This window comes from Setaria italica, chromosome IX, assembly GCF_000263155.2.
Source record: "Setaria italica strain Yugu1 chromosome IX, Setaria_italica_v2.0, whole genome shotgun sequence".
Taxonomy (NCBI): domain Eukaryota; kingdom Viridiplantae; phylum Streptophyta; class Magnoliopsida; order Poales; family Poaceae; genus Setaria; species Setaria italica.
The window spans coordinates 54,031,889-54,046,290 of record NC_028458.1 but is presented as its reverse complement, the minus strand read 5'-3'; the positions used below and the strand labels follow the sequence as shown (position 1 = coordinate 54,046,290).

Here is a 14,402-nt window from a genome sequence, read left to right as displayed (position 1 = left end):
AAAAAAGGAACTTCTAGATTCCGCTCGTGCCGAACAAACTAAAGTGCGACAAGATCATCCGCACTGTGCTGCCGGTTCTCACTTTCTTTTCTATTCCAAAATCAAGCGCTACTTCACTCACAAGCCCCCCAAAAAAAGGCACAATAATACGCATCTCACTCACTGTTTTTCTCTTTCCAGTGAGAAAAGCTTTGACGAAAGTTGGGCAAAAAAAAAAGTGCCTTTGTTCCTGTCCATCTCACAATGTGAACGCGGTCAGTGGTTCAGTCCAAGTGCTGCTGAGTGCTGACCAATGGATAATCTCGATCCCTAGCTGGTAGGTTAGCGAAGGTAAGCGCACACATCAGCAGCCAAAGGCATCCCCATCATCTAGATAAAATAAGGCTGGGCTTGCAATAAGTCTTTCATCCGACCCAAAGAAACAAGCAAGCCACTAGGGATCAAGGAATTATAAAGACCAAGGAAAGCGCCTTTCTTGTGCGCCAGTCTATATATATGCCTAATGCGACTGTAATTTCAGCATCTCTGGCGAGTTAGTTAGCAGTCAAAAATTGTTGTTACTCTCTCTAAGGTAGATACCGTTAATTACTTCCTGCTTTCAGTTTCGCCGTGCTCTTCGTTTTCAGAAGTCCGCCCGAAAATTTGACCAAGAGGCTGGAGGGAACAGGCTAGCTCTGCTCAGTCCTTGCCTCTCTGCATCCTCTTCTAGTCTTCCGCATGGGATGTACTGTAGATGAAGAAATCAGCCAGCCATGGCGTGGATCTTGATGATGGACGGTTTGGTGAAAGTTGAAGTCCGAGCGGGATGGGACGGGGCATACTGCGAAAAGACCGTAGCTGCCGGAGACAAAGGAGAAGAGTGGCATGACACGTACAGGTGCAGGTTTACAACAATTGCCAGCTACAGGGAAAGGCAATTAGCACAAAGAAGGCGTGGGCTACATCTAACCTCAGCATTTGTTGGGCCGGACCGAGGAAAAGCCCGGTACCTTCCCAGCTAAAAATTTGTAGCCCGCGCCCGTCCATTGAGAATCAGAGAGCCGGCAATTGAATCAAGACGTTGACTTTGTGCAATTAGGAACCTCTGTTCTGTGATCGGTCAGACAAAGGGTCTCTTCTTTACTTTGTGAGATAATTGGGAGTACATTTCTTTACAGAAAATCGCTATCTTCCTACAAACCATAGATTTCGTTGGGTAACTGCAAGTCAAACTTATACAAGAATCTCTACTTCTCTCTATATATATCGAGAAAGGACGGAAAAAGACACTCTTATCATGCGAAGAAACGGAGCACGGCTTGCCATTTGTCCCGCTGTGGAGTATGGACGTGCCTGATGATATCCTTTGAGACATCGCTCTCACCGGCCCCGGCCTCCATCCAACCCGCCACCGCTGAGGCAGCAAAGCGAGCGAGCTCTAGAAGGCAGCTGCCCTGTCCTTGACGACGACGTCCTCCACCTCCCTCCTCATGAGCTTCTCCTCCTGCTGCCTGCGGCAGAAGAGCACCCACGCGTTCACCTCCAGCGCGACGCAGGCGCCCATGAGCGTGGCGAGCGCCAGGCAGTAGCCAAGCTTCCAGTAGGAGGCGCCGAGCCCCATGACCTCGAAGCCCTGGAACACGTTCACCACCCCGACCACCACGCACCCGTACCCCACCAGGTGGTGGTACGACTTCCAGTACTTGCGGTACCGGTTCGTGGTCTTGGGCCGGAAGAACATGGCCAGCGTCTGCAGGCTCCCCGCCGTCGCCGCCGCGATGCCCAGCCCGCGGTGCAGCTTGTACGTCACCCCCGGCGACGCCGACCCCATCACCAGGCCCAGCGCGAACCCGGCCGCCCCCAGGGTGTACCCCGTCGCCTGCATCGCCGCGTGCGCGTAGAACCACGCGGGCCCCGCGTACGCGCACGGCCGCAGGTACCGGGCCACCGCCGCGCCGACCGGGAGGAGCAGGCCCCAGGAGAGCGCGTTCAGGGACCCGTGCAGCCACTGCAGCGTGGCCGAGGCGATGGGCGAGGCCTCGGTGGCGGTGGTCAGGATGTCCACGGTGGCGTGCGACGCCAGGTCGGAGGCGTCGGTGGGGTGGATGGTCGGGGAGTAGCCCTGCACGTAGAGCCCCCGGTTCCACACCAAGTGGACCCTGGTGCGGTTCGGCGACAGCCGGATGGTGGCGGCGATGGTCACCTTGGCGCCGTCGCGGACGGTGCGCGCGGGGGCGAGGAGCGACGCCGAGGACGCCAGCAGCGGGATGTCCAGCGGCCGGGACACGAGCGGCGACGCCTGGAGCTTGACGTCCGGGGAGAGGACGAACGGGAGCGCGAGCAGCGCGCCCGTGGACGGGTCGGAGAAGGCCGCGAGCACGCGCGCCCCGGTCATCGCCGGCGCGCCCGCGTTCACGCCCCAGGCCACCCACCCCGACGGCGAGATGAAGGAGCCCGTGAACGCGGCGTCCAGCGTCGCGTTCCGCGCGTCGTAGGTCCACGCCAGCGTCGCGCCCTGCGTCGGCAGGGCGATGCACTTGTCGTACGTCTTCACGGGCGTCGAGGTCGTGCACCGCCCGGCCGCCACCGCCACCGCTCCGTCGGGGAGGAGGGCGGCGACGGCCATCGCCATGAGTAGCAAGCCCCGCTGCTGCCACGACATTGCTGCGGCGCGCTGTGTCGCGAGCAAGCTCAGCCACGCCCACGACGCCTCGAGCTAGTGAGGGCAGTGAGGTGCGTGGCGCGTGCTTAGTTTGGCTTTGCGTTGCGCTCGTAAGTGGGGTTTTAGTGGGGCGTTCCGGGGGTGTGACTGCGATGATTGCTCTGGGATGTGCGTTCATTGGTCGCCTCTGTTTCGATGGGTTCTTAGCTTTGAAGGCAAGGGACGAAAGGCTCCAAAAAGAAGGCTACATGCGGCCTGTGAACTGTGATCTGGATCTGTGTGGTGCCGACCCTAGCTTGGCCCCCGTCCTTTGCACCCAGCTCTTGGCTAGTCGGATTAGTAGGTGTGTAAATTGAAGTAGTGGTCGCCTGGCCGACAGAACAGTGTACAATGTACAATGTTACTTACAAGTCTTTTTTATACAGTCTTGGGGATGTACATGTACCCAGATGTAGCACCAGATGATAACTAGGACCTCCCAAGGGCAGTAAGAATCAGCCATCGTCTGTGTGCACATGCTTGATACACTTTTTGGGTGCAGTGCTGTGATCAGCTTCAGCTTTGCGGAACTCTGTGATGATTCAGTGCATGAACTCGTTAAGGTTAGGTGCGCGCTGATCCCAGCAGTGGAGCAACTGATTGCAAAATGGAATGTTTGGTGAGCGCAATAGAATGGGCTCTCTCACTCACAGCATGGTATGGGGATGCGATGTGATGGATTCGGAGAATATTTGTTTCCAGCTTGGGACTTTTTAGTCATGCGTGGTGCTGCTGCTATGATGGTGGTGGTGATCATGATGATGGCCCTTGTCATTGTTAGCTTCAAAGGCACGGCTACGGCTACGAGATTGTGGGATTTCGGTTCGGAAAGCGCTGAATTCGTGAAGAAAGTAGCATGTGTGCCTCGAGTATCAAATTCGATGCACGTTTCCAGGAAAAGTAGGTGTGGTTTATTATATGCTTAAAAAAGGATCAGTGCAGTGTCTCAGACTCCGTCAAATAACCTTTTAAGTCACATTTAATCATATTTGTGTGCCGAACATAGTTGCAATTGCTGAATTGCAATATCTGTTTGGTCAATTATACTGTGACTATAAGCACAGCTTCTGAGTAAGGCATCAGTCATTAGTTAATCTGCATGAAATGGCTCTGCCTGAAGACTGATGCCAAACTAAATGGAAAGACAAAAAGAAAAACGATTAGGATCCTCCTCCTCCTTCTAACGATGTTTCATCACAAAATCAGAAAGACTGATCAGGATGGGAGAACTGTTAGAAAGCAATTAAGTTCTCATGAACCTACCCATCACTCCATGCCATGCTCCCTCTGTTGATTCACATGAGCAACTACCACGAATGGAGGTCTAGCAACAGGATATGTGCTTGATAATGTCTCTCATCAAACGTGGCGTTTCATCTTAGTTTTTCTCTCATCGTGATGAATTCACCTTGGTGCTGAAACTTTTGAGACACGTTGATGGTGCCATGCTTCAAAAGAAACAAAGACCAGAAAATTTTCCATTATCTAAAAAATGAGCAACTGCTTGCCTGAAATGGCTCAGTTCAGTTGCTTGGAACGATACCGGAACAGAACAGAGCAGAGCAGGCAGCAATACGTCTTCAGATGCTACACACGTACTTTCCAAACAGCGTTCACTTCAAACGGAAATCCGCCTTCACAAGGAGTCCGCGTATTTCTAACGTATTGCTTTTAGGTCTAAGCCAGTTGACGTCACTGCCGGGTGCCGAGTCGAATCCGTGCTTGCAATGGAGGTGTCCGGGGCGGCACCGGCGGCCGCCGCCGCGGTGGAGGCAGAGAGTGGGAGCGGCGGGAAGGGAAGCTGGTATGTGCTGGGGGAGCGGGCGGTGCTGGTGCCCTACCTGCGAGAGCACGTGCCGCGGTACCACGAGTGGATGCAGGACCCTGCGCTGCTGGAGGCCACCGCGTCGGAGCCCCTCTCTCTCGCCCAAGAGTTCGACGTCCACCGCTCCTGGACCCTCGATCCCCTCAGTTCCGCGACGCACCCGTCTTTCTAGTTTTGCTCGATTTGATTTGAGGCGTTCTGTTTGATTCGATGGATTCCCTTTTGCTTGCTTGTTTGTCCGCAGAGCATACATTCATAGTGTTGGACAAGGAGTTGATCGAGGGACGGTTCTCGCCCGGCAATCGGCACACCGAAGGTTAATTCCTCTGTTCTGCTCATTATCTTTGTAGCCCTCGCCCCTCGGCTTGTTTAGCTTACTGTTTGATCATGAATCGGGAGAACAAAAATTATGTTGTCTTGATTTTGACTTTTATTAATTTTGCAATGAATCCGAAAATTGTGTCTTAGTTGCTGCCACTAGGATGTTCAGATTATATATAACCTAAAACCGTGCTAATTTAGTACCTTTGTTCTTCTGTGGAGTCATACAATCAACGTACGCATCTCCATTCAGCAGAGAGCACAGCCCTGATGAATGTAAAGATGTTTTGGCTAAAAAAGTATGCATATTTTTTATATGTGATTTTTCTTAAATGATTGCTCATCTGTTCAAATATCTGTCAAATACAATAGCTACTGCTTGTTTATTTTCCTAATAATCGCACAGCCATCTTTATTTCTTTCGGTCCCAACATCAAAATATGGTATGTGAAGTGGAGAGGAATATACAGCTGTATCCAAGTGGTGGGTCGTTTTTGTTCAAGCAAGTTCCAAGAGCATAGTAGTGTACATTGTATCTAGTAGAATGACAATACAAAGTTTCTGCTTGGTTAGGTTTGTTAAGTCCACTTAAGCTTTTCAACTTTTAAATTCTGTTTGTACTTAGTATTGTTTTTTTGCCTATAATAACTTTCCTTTTCTTGCTAGCATTCATTTCTACCTTATCCACTGCAGCTATGGTTGGTGATGTAAACATATATATGAATGACCCTGATGATATGCAGCTGGCGGAGATAGAGATTATGATAGCTGAACATAAGAGGTACCTTCTCTATAACACTGATCGTGTCACTGTTTTTACCATCTCTGATATCTTTTTGAACTTACACCGTTCTGTTCTGTGGACAGTTCATGTATACATTTTTACTTGGTTAGTTATGATGTGAAATTTTTTTGAGAGATCAAACAAATAGTAGCAGCTATTGCTAGTCCTTTCAATTTTCAGTTGTCACTTTCTTCGCTACCAGATCTGTAGCATACCATAGTTTGTAATCTGCAACTATGCGATAATCTAGCGGAATTACGCTATCGCTGGGCAACTCATTTGTACTGCAAGAGAGACAAATTTTACGTTGCATGTGATGTTCTGTACCTCTTGCTCCAGGGCTCCTGGTCCTGTAAACTTCTGGAATGATCTTTATGTAGGGACATAGCAGTTGAAGCAATAATTAGATATGTCACATGAAAGTAAAGTAGATGCTGAACTGAGAACAGAACGGCCGATTTAGCTTGAGACAGTGATACTTTCTGCTTGTGCTAACTAGAATATCCACTTTTTCTTGTCGCAGCCGTGGGAAGGGAATTGGTCAAGAAGCAATCTTACTGATGATGGCATTTGCAGTAGAGAAATATGGAATTCACACATTCAGAGCAAAAATTAGTGAATCAAATACGGCATCCCTTAAGCTCTTCAGAAAGTTGGTGAGCATCCCTCTTTTCTCATATTCTCGTTTGTTCTTGTTGATCATAATTATATTTCTCTGGTTTGGATACAGGGCTTCAAGGATGCTTCATACAGTGCGGTGTTTAAAGAGGTATGTATCATGACAATCTCACTTTTGCAAAGAACTTGTGACATTATAAAGAATGTTTCTGCTAAACTACATCACAACTCATCGATATTGATGTGCCCTCGAGTCTCAGCGAGTCAAAAAAATGTAGTATTCGTCCACTGAAATAGCAGAAATTACTTCAAATCCATCTTGAAAAAGAACAATCAGTCAAAACTCATTGTCTTCTCTCAGGTGACTCTGGAGGCACCTGCTGATGCACTCCCGTTGAGATTTCCTCTAACCATAGGAGATTGGTGACAACTGATGTGGCCCGAGCTGGTGTCATCTAATTATCGAGCATCTCTGATTGGTTTTCATGGAGCGAGGGCAGAAGCTAACTCCGTGCGGCCCGCACTGCACCACAAGATGCCTACTGTTTGTCTGTCTCTCTGACTAAGAATTGCTCTGGATGATGATGTATAAAAACTCGATAACACAGTATCACAGTTGATCGTGTACAACCATTGTTAGCTTGAAGTCAATAGCATTGGCATCATGGCAGCATGGAACAAGTTGCAGGTATTACAGTCATTACATGGTTTTGAAATCGAACTAGATGCGGTTTTTACTTCTTCGGAATGGTGATCGATCACTCGAAGAGAGTGAGATACAGATACGTACTAGTGTGAATGGTGTTTGCGCACATGTTCTCAGCCATTAGCCTCAAATGCCTGACGAGAGGGGAAAAAAAGAAAAGAAAAGAAAAGAAAGAAAAACTTTTGGTTTGGCGCACTTGGCTCACAGCCCGTCGTAGTCAGTGCTCGTCGAGCAGGCCGCCAGGCGCCAGCCCAGAAAATGGGGTGGCCTGCGGGCCCACACGCCACTCCAACTTGGGTACAAACCCTTGGGCTTGGGCACCTGGCGCCTGGAGGCGAAACGGGACGAGATAACGAGACAGGAAGAGGGGAGGAGGATCAGGGCGCAGACAAGATGGCGGCGAAGCGCGAGAACGAGTCTGACGGCGAAGAGTTCGGCGGCGAGGGCTCCAACCCTGCCGGCGGTGGCGCGACTCCGCCGCCCCTAGCCGCAGCCCCCGTCGTCTGCCTCCTCCGTTCCGTCGGGGACTTCGCCGGCGGCGCCTTCGTCGGATCCGTCTTCGGATATGGTACTCCAGCGATTTTCGATTCCCTTGTTTTACTCTACTCACCTTCTGATTATCCCGGGTCGTGTCGATATTTTTTGCTTTGTAGATTTTTGGTTCTTATTAGGGCACGTAAAGGATAGAAGCCTTTTCCCCTATCTGCCCAATTCCTTCCATAACACGAATTTGTTATTGTCGAAATCCATTAAATTTGTCGTTTCAATCCTCCTTAATAGTACTGTTTCCGGTTTTAATTTCACATATCATGCAAAGCCCATGAGTAAATTGAAACTTAAATCTTTATTTTGTTTGGACGATAAGGGTCCTATTATCACTCTAGTTGCCAAGGGTACCATCATAATGGTTTAGTTTATACTTAGCTACACGCAGGGGCGAATCTAGCTGGCAATATCACCGGCTCATTACCGTTGCAAGTCAGGGTCGCACCATTATGCAACAGTGCATAGGTGATTTTTCACTGGTTTGCCAAAGAATCGTCACGGTCAGCTGACCCCGATAAAAGAGCCTAGATCCGCCCTGGCTACATGTGTGGCTGTTTTTCTTGAAATAAAATTTCTTATACTGCATGTTGGATTCCTTGCGCAGGACAAGGCTTGATCACTAAGAAGGGTTTCAAGGGCTCATTCAGCAATGCGGGGTCCTCTGCCAAGGTTAGTTGATTGCGGTTCTTAATGGAATTATTTCTTTGATGACAATATTGTTATGTGCTTTCCTGGGCAGCTGCTCATAACAGAAATTTCATTGATTAGACTTTTGCAGTTCTATCTGGTGTCCAGAGTTTGGTTGTATGCTTGCTGAGAAGGTTGCGTGGGAAAGATGATAGTAAGTATACCATGTTAAGCAGCCATCTCTTTGCAAACATATCTAGAGTTCAGTGTTTAAAATGAACTGACCTGTTCTGTTGGCAGTTGTCAATGCTGGTATAGCTGGTTGTTGCACTGGCCTTGCTTTGAGCTTCCCAGGTATTTACATCGAACTTAATTTTTTGTCTTACTGTTTTCTGTATACTGTCCTCGATGTTGAAGCATCTTAGTTTAGCTAGCTGTTTCAGAAATGTGGTATTGCTACATGTTTCTCTCTTTTTTTTGTAGTTTTGAGTGTCTCTTGTGTTGTTGGAATTATATACCATTTGGAGAACGAATCTGAAATGTTTGTTGGATGTGCTTAGGCGCATTTACTTTTTCAAAATTAGTCTGCAGCCATCAATTTCAAGGGTTAGACACTGGGAAAAAATTAGAATGGCTTAATGAACATGAGTTAATGACTGTTTTTTTACATTCAACAGAAACTGAATCTTGCATGCATCTTTTTATGCTGACTAGTGACTAGCACAAGTTACATCAGAAAAATCATTGCTGCTAATGAATCCTGAGAACAACTAGCGTACTGTTATATATATATGTTCAGTTGCATGGTGCTTGACCTCATACATTGCCACCAGCACTTGGCTGGAGATATGCTATAAACTTTGTTATGTGCTTCTCTTGTTAGTTTGCACCGCATTTTTTGGCTTTCTGGCATTAATAGTGATGAATGGCTATAATTGTGTTACTATTTAGCACTGTGCTGTTAGTATCTGGCTAATTGTCTAAGTTCAAGCGGAAGCTAATGTTCGTGCTTGTGCTACCCTGAGCTTCTATTTGCAATAACCTAAAAGGAAAGTAAAAAAAAAGAGGCAAAAGTCCATTTTTGACCATCGAACTATAGCCTCGGTTTGGTTTCGACCATCGAACTCAAAAACTAGGAATCTTTGACCACTCAGCTGTATAAACCGTGTATAATTAGCCACCGCACCCCCTTCAACCCTTGTTTTGACTCGATTTAAGTGGTTTTGACCGCCATGTTGGATCCACCCGCTGTGTCACCTTGCTGACTCAGATGGCCCCACACGTCAGGCCTTGTGCCTTCCTTATCTCTTCCAGACCTGTCATGGTGGCGGCGTGCGGCGGAAACAGGAGGATGGGCCCTCTATGGCGGCGGCGCGCGTGACCCTGGCGGACGCGGCTCCGGCACCGGCCCGGAGCGGCGGGGCGTCCGTTCGAGGCAGGGGTGGCGGCGGTCTCGATGGTTGTTACGGCCTGTAGTTACTGGCTCGCGACGCCACCACCTCACCGAACGGCACGGAGGAAGCCGCCGCCGAGGCGACCGCCACGAGCCGGGGCTGGTGTGGCGGGAGCAGCCACGTCATCGGCTGGTTTGCCGGGGCCGCGTGGCAACGTCGACTGCCGGCGCGACGCAGCCGCTTAGCAGGCCCGTCACCAACACCCCGTACTGGAACACCAGCCACACCCACCTCTCCTCAACCTGGTCAGAACGAGAACAATTTTCAATGTGATCGGAAGACTAGGAACCTGGGACAGACATCCAGCAGTAGCATCAAAACAGCATCCGGTTTCAGCTGACACGAACAGAGCGTGGAGGAAGAAGAGGTGAGGAGGAGCTAGGACACCTGGCATGGTGGGCTTCGGTGAAGCCGTGGAGCCTGACGACGTGGCGGTGGTTGAGGCACGCCAGTAGCTGCAGCTCCAGGTGGAAGGTGGCCTTCCCGCCGCCGCTCCCTTGCTACTCGTCGTCCCGGGAGCGGCTGGAGCTGGTGGCCCGCTTGACGGTGGCGACGAGGCCGCCGGGGAGGCGTGCCCTGAACGCCGTGAACCCCCTGTAGTTGAACAGCAGCGACTTGCGCCACACCGTCAGCGTCGTCGCCGGCTCCTTGCCGGCCCCGCCGCCGCCATCGCGGCTCTCTCGGCTGGCGACGGCTTCTTGATTTGGGGAAAGGGATGGGTGGATCAAAACAGGTGTTGAAGCGGTGCGATGGCTAATTATACACGGTTTATACAGTTAAGTGGTCAAAGATTCATGGTTTTCGAGTTCGATGGTCGAAACCAAACGGAGGCTATAGTTCAATGGTCAAAAATGAACTTTTTTTAAAAAAAACATAGGACTACGACTTCATTTCTTTGGGACTTTTGTGTATCCTTCTCATACATGTTTGTTTTTGTTTTTATCAGGAGCACCGCAAGCATTGCTCCAGAGCTGCGCCACCTTTGCAGCGTTCTCTTGCATCATGGAGGGGCTCAACAAGCAGAAGGCTGCAATGGCTCACACACTTGGCGCGACTGCATTGACAATTGGGAATGAGAAAGGGGGTGTTCTGCCCCCGTTCACGCTTCCACCAATTCTTGATGCATCGGATGCTTTAGCTTCATGCTGCCAAGCCTTAGTAAAGCCTAAACACTGGAAAACAGGATAGGGGAGAGAGACATGCTGAAGAAAGGTAGCGTCAGTCTTTGGTTCTTTATTATGTTGATTTAGCATACCTGCATATGTAAATTTTGTTTTTTGGACAAGCTGTGGAACGTGCCCGAAACCTAGATTTGCTTCAAGTAACTGGCAGGTTTTCCTGATGTGTTTATGTTGAGAATTTTGCTGGGTCTGGCATATTAAAATCATAAATACTTACCTCGATGCTCAGCTGTTTGGCCATCATTGATACAGTGAAGTGACAGTTTACACTCAGATTGTTAACTGTACGTTACGCATATCTAATCTGCATCAATGCAATACAAATTTGGCTCGAACGTACCGGATGCAATACACCGTCGCACTTCGACGCGGAGACTGGACCGAACAAAGTTAGCGTCCAGCAGATCCGGTCCGTATGCAAAACCGCTTGCGTCGGAATATACTGGAAAATTTACAAATTCCTCCGTAGAAGCCAGAAAGCCACTTCAAGTTGCAAAACTCCTGCAAGTATTTTCGTTCAACCTACGGACCTACGGTCTAATTTCAACTCCTTTCGGGGAAATATTTTGCTTCTACACTGCGAGCATCGCGATTACACTTGGATTAAACCATTAGAAATCGGAGATTCTTCAGAAATCTTGGACACGACACGCCGGCAGAGGAGACCAAAGTCCCTGGACGGTACGACACGGCGGTGGATCCGACGAATAATAGGCTAGCGTACAACTGTACAAAAATCTGAAGAAATCGCATATACTGGCGTAGTTCTGTACGGCAAAATGCTGCGATGTTGCTGTAGTTTAGCAGTGTATATAGCACATACCTCTTCCCTGCTGCTCTCGCACTCGCAGGTCGCAAGCGTCACGCCTCGGGCTCCGACAACCTCGCTAGTGTGCGTTCGCGCCTGGACCTGGAGTGGGAAGGCTAGGAGCAGAATAACGCACGCACATACGTGTTCTACCTGCGATATGGCGCCACGAAACAACACGGTGCGGCTCATCTCCGGGGCCATGCTGATGCTGCTGTTCGCGGCCGCCGCGGCAGCCCAGGGCTGCGCGCCGGCCAAGTTCCTGGCGGGTAGGTCGTCGTTCCAGAGGTGCATCTCCCTGCCCGTGCTCGGCGCCAGCCTGTTCTGGACGTACCACGCGGCGAACGGCACCGCGGACCTCGCGTTCCGGGCGCCGCAGGGCGCCGGCGGCTGGGTCGCCTGGGGCATCAACACCGACCGCCCCGGCAGCATGGTCGGCAGCAGCGTGTTCCTCGCCTCGCCCGGCGCCAGCGGCGGCGCCGCGTCCGTCCTGACGACCGTCCTCGAGAGCACGTCGCCCAGCCTGGCCAACGGGACCCTCAGGTTCGACGTGCCCGTCGCCCCCGCCGCCGAGTACGCGGGCGGCGCGTACACGATCTATGTGACGGTGGCGCTCCCTGGGAACAACACGGTGCAGAACACGGTGTGGCAGGCTGGGCCGCTCAGCGGCGGGCGGATAGCGGCGCACCCCATGTCCGGGGCGAACCTGCAGAGCACCATGAAGCTCGACTTCTTGTCCGGCGGCACTAGCACCGGGGCGACTAACTCCATGGTGCACCGTCGTAACTTGAGGAATTCTCGTGGATAAAAAAAAAAAGCCCGCCACCAGTTACAAAAGTTCGAGTCTCAAGATCAAAATGCTAATAAATGTGTTGTATGAATATAATATGCTTTCAACAATTGCATTACAGGAATGGAGCTAGCATGCGTGCATGATTCAAGTGATGATTGAGTTTTAGTGTGTAAGCATCTTCATGTATAGCATTTTTTTAAAAGAAAAATGGTAAACTAGGACGAGAAAAAAGAGGAAGATGAGGAAGGACAGAATGGAGCAGTTTCAAGCATGGATCGGATGTTTGGATGCTAATTAGGAGTATTAAATATAGGCTAATTACAAAACTAATTGCACAGATGGAGTCTAATTCGCGAGACGAATCTATTAAGCCTAATTAGTCCATGATTTGACAATGTAGTGCTACAGTAACCATTTGCTAATGATGGATTAATTAGGCTTAATAGATTCGTCTCGCGAAATAGCATAGTGGTTCTGCAATTAGTTTTATAATTAGATCATGTTTAGTCCTCCTAATTAGCATCAAACATCCGATGTGACACTGCTAAAGTTTAGCACCTAGTATCCAAACACCCTCGTTTCGCCGTTCATACGGATGATGTGGCATCCAAATTTAAATTCCTCTCTAATGAACTGAAACTAGATGGAACTGACGAACTGTGTTAGAAACAAACAAGCTAATTGCAAAATTATGAAAAAAAAACCCCGAAATGTAACAAAATATGAGACAGAGGCAAAACGTGGTCCATCTTGATAGCAGAGGATTGTACCGGCGTTACAATAGCAAAATGTGTAAGGGTGCGTTTGGTTGGGAGACAATGTAGAACGGGACGGTCCCGTCCCAGTTTTTCGGGATGGGATGATCCCATTTCTTGTTTGGTTGAATGGGATGGGGTCGTCCCAATTTTTTGTTTGGTTGGAGAGATTGCGACAGACGGGACGAGCACCGTTTTCTCCTTCTGTTAACACCGTTCGTGGGGCCCACCTGTCATACTAACCGCCGAATCTCAGGGGCCGGCCGTGCTCGCCCGCGGCGGAGCTGCCGCCCGCGCCGGCCGCGCTCACCCGCGGCGGAGCTGCCGCCCGCGCCGGCCGCGCTCGCCCGCGGCGGAGCTGCCGCCCGCGCCGGGCGCGCTCGCCCGCGCCGGCCGCGCCCGCCCGCGCCGGCCGCGGCGGAGCTCCCGCCCGCGCCCGGCCGCGCCCGAGCTCCCTCCCGCGCCGGAGCTCCCGCCCGCGCCCGGCCGCGCCCGAGCTCCCTCCCGCGCCGGAGCTCCCGCCCGCGCCGGCCGCGCCCGAGCTCCCGCCCGCGCGCTCGCCCGAAGCTCGCCCGCGCAAACGGCGCGTGACGGGGGCGAAGTGGGATGCCCCCGTCCGCTCGTTTTTCCCGGACGGGGACGTCCCGGATCTTCGCGGTATATTCCTCGGTAGGGATGTCCCCGTCCCACTTGTCCTCCAACCAAACGCGGGACGAAGTGGGATCGTCCCGTCCCGTCCCACTTCGTCCTCGCAACCAAACGCACCCTAAAGGAACGGGATGTTCTCCCCGAAAATACGAAATATGTACGCAATCCCATGTGATAGGATAGCAAGGCGGCAGGGCACCATCTGGAGGAAGTCAAACGCGGATAATATACTGTTTGGCTATATGGTGTTAAAGTTTAACACCCGTCACATCGGATGTTTGGATGCTAATTAGGAGTATTAAATATAGATTAATTACAAAACTAATTGCACAGATGGAGTGTAATTCGCGAGACGAATCTATTAAGCCTAATTAGTTCATGATTTGATAACGTGGTGCTACAGTAACCATTTGCTAATGATGGATTAATTAGGCTTAATAGATTCGTCTCGCGAATTAGCACAGGATTCTGCAATTAGTTTTATAATTAGCTCATGTTTAGTTCTCCTAATTAGCATCCGAACATCCGATGTGACACTGTTAAAGTTTAGCACCTCGTATCCAAACACCCCAAGTCGTCATTGTGTTTTTGGTTGTTCCAGATTTCAAGTGTTGGACAAGGGATGGTACATACGGCACGTCTGTGGAGATGAAGTG

The 14,402-nt window shown here is 50.5% G+C and overlaps 3 protein-coding genes across 3 annotated transcripts; 2 read left to right on the top strand and 1 right to left on the bottom strand.

Moving 5' to 3' along the window:
* Positions 1-1,074: 1,074 nt before the first annotated feature.
* On the bottom strand, positions 1,075-3,152 carry LOC101769346 (cytochrome b561 and DOMON domain-containing protein At2g04850). Its single transcript, XM_004985307.4, has one exon. The coding sequence runs from the start codon at positions 2,639-2,641 to the stop codon at positions 1,418-1,420; it is 1,224 nt and encodes a 407-aa protein (XP_004985364.1). The 5' UTR covers positions 2,642-3,152; the 3' UTR covers positions 1,075-1,417.
* A 1,211-nt stretch (positions 3,153-4,363) lies between these two features.
* LOC101767593 (N-acetyltransferase 9-like protein) lies at positions 4,364-10,970 on the top strand. Its single transcript, XM_004985304.3, has 10 exons — positions 4,364-4,651; positions 4,750-4,821; positions 5,520-5,607; positions 6,134-6,266; positions 6,341-6,379; positions 6,590-7,502; positions 8,085-8,149; positions 8,249-8,321; positions 8,408-8,461; positions 10,508-10,970. The coding sequence occupies exons 1-6, from the start codon at positions 4,408-4,410 to the stop codon at positions 6,653-6,655; spliced, it is 642 nt and encodes a 213-aa protein (XP_004985361.1). The 5' UTR covers positions 4,364-4,407; the 3' UTR covers positions 6,656-7,502; positions 8,085-8,149; positions 8,249-8,321; positions 8,408-8,461; positions 10,508-10,970.
* Positions 10,971-11,710: 740 nt separating this feature from the next.
* LOC101768938 (cytochrome b561 and DOMON domain-containing protein At4g12980) lies at positions 11,711-12,358 on the top strand. Its single transcript, XM_004985306.1, has one exon. It carries the CDS (start codon positions 11,711-11,713, stop codon positions 12,356-12,358), a length of 648 nt encoding a protein of 215 aa, XP_004985363.1.
* The last annotated feature ends 2,044 nt before the right edge of the window (positions 12,359-14,402 follow it).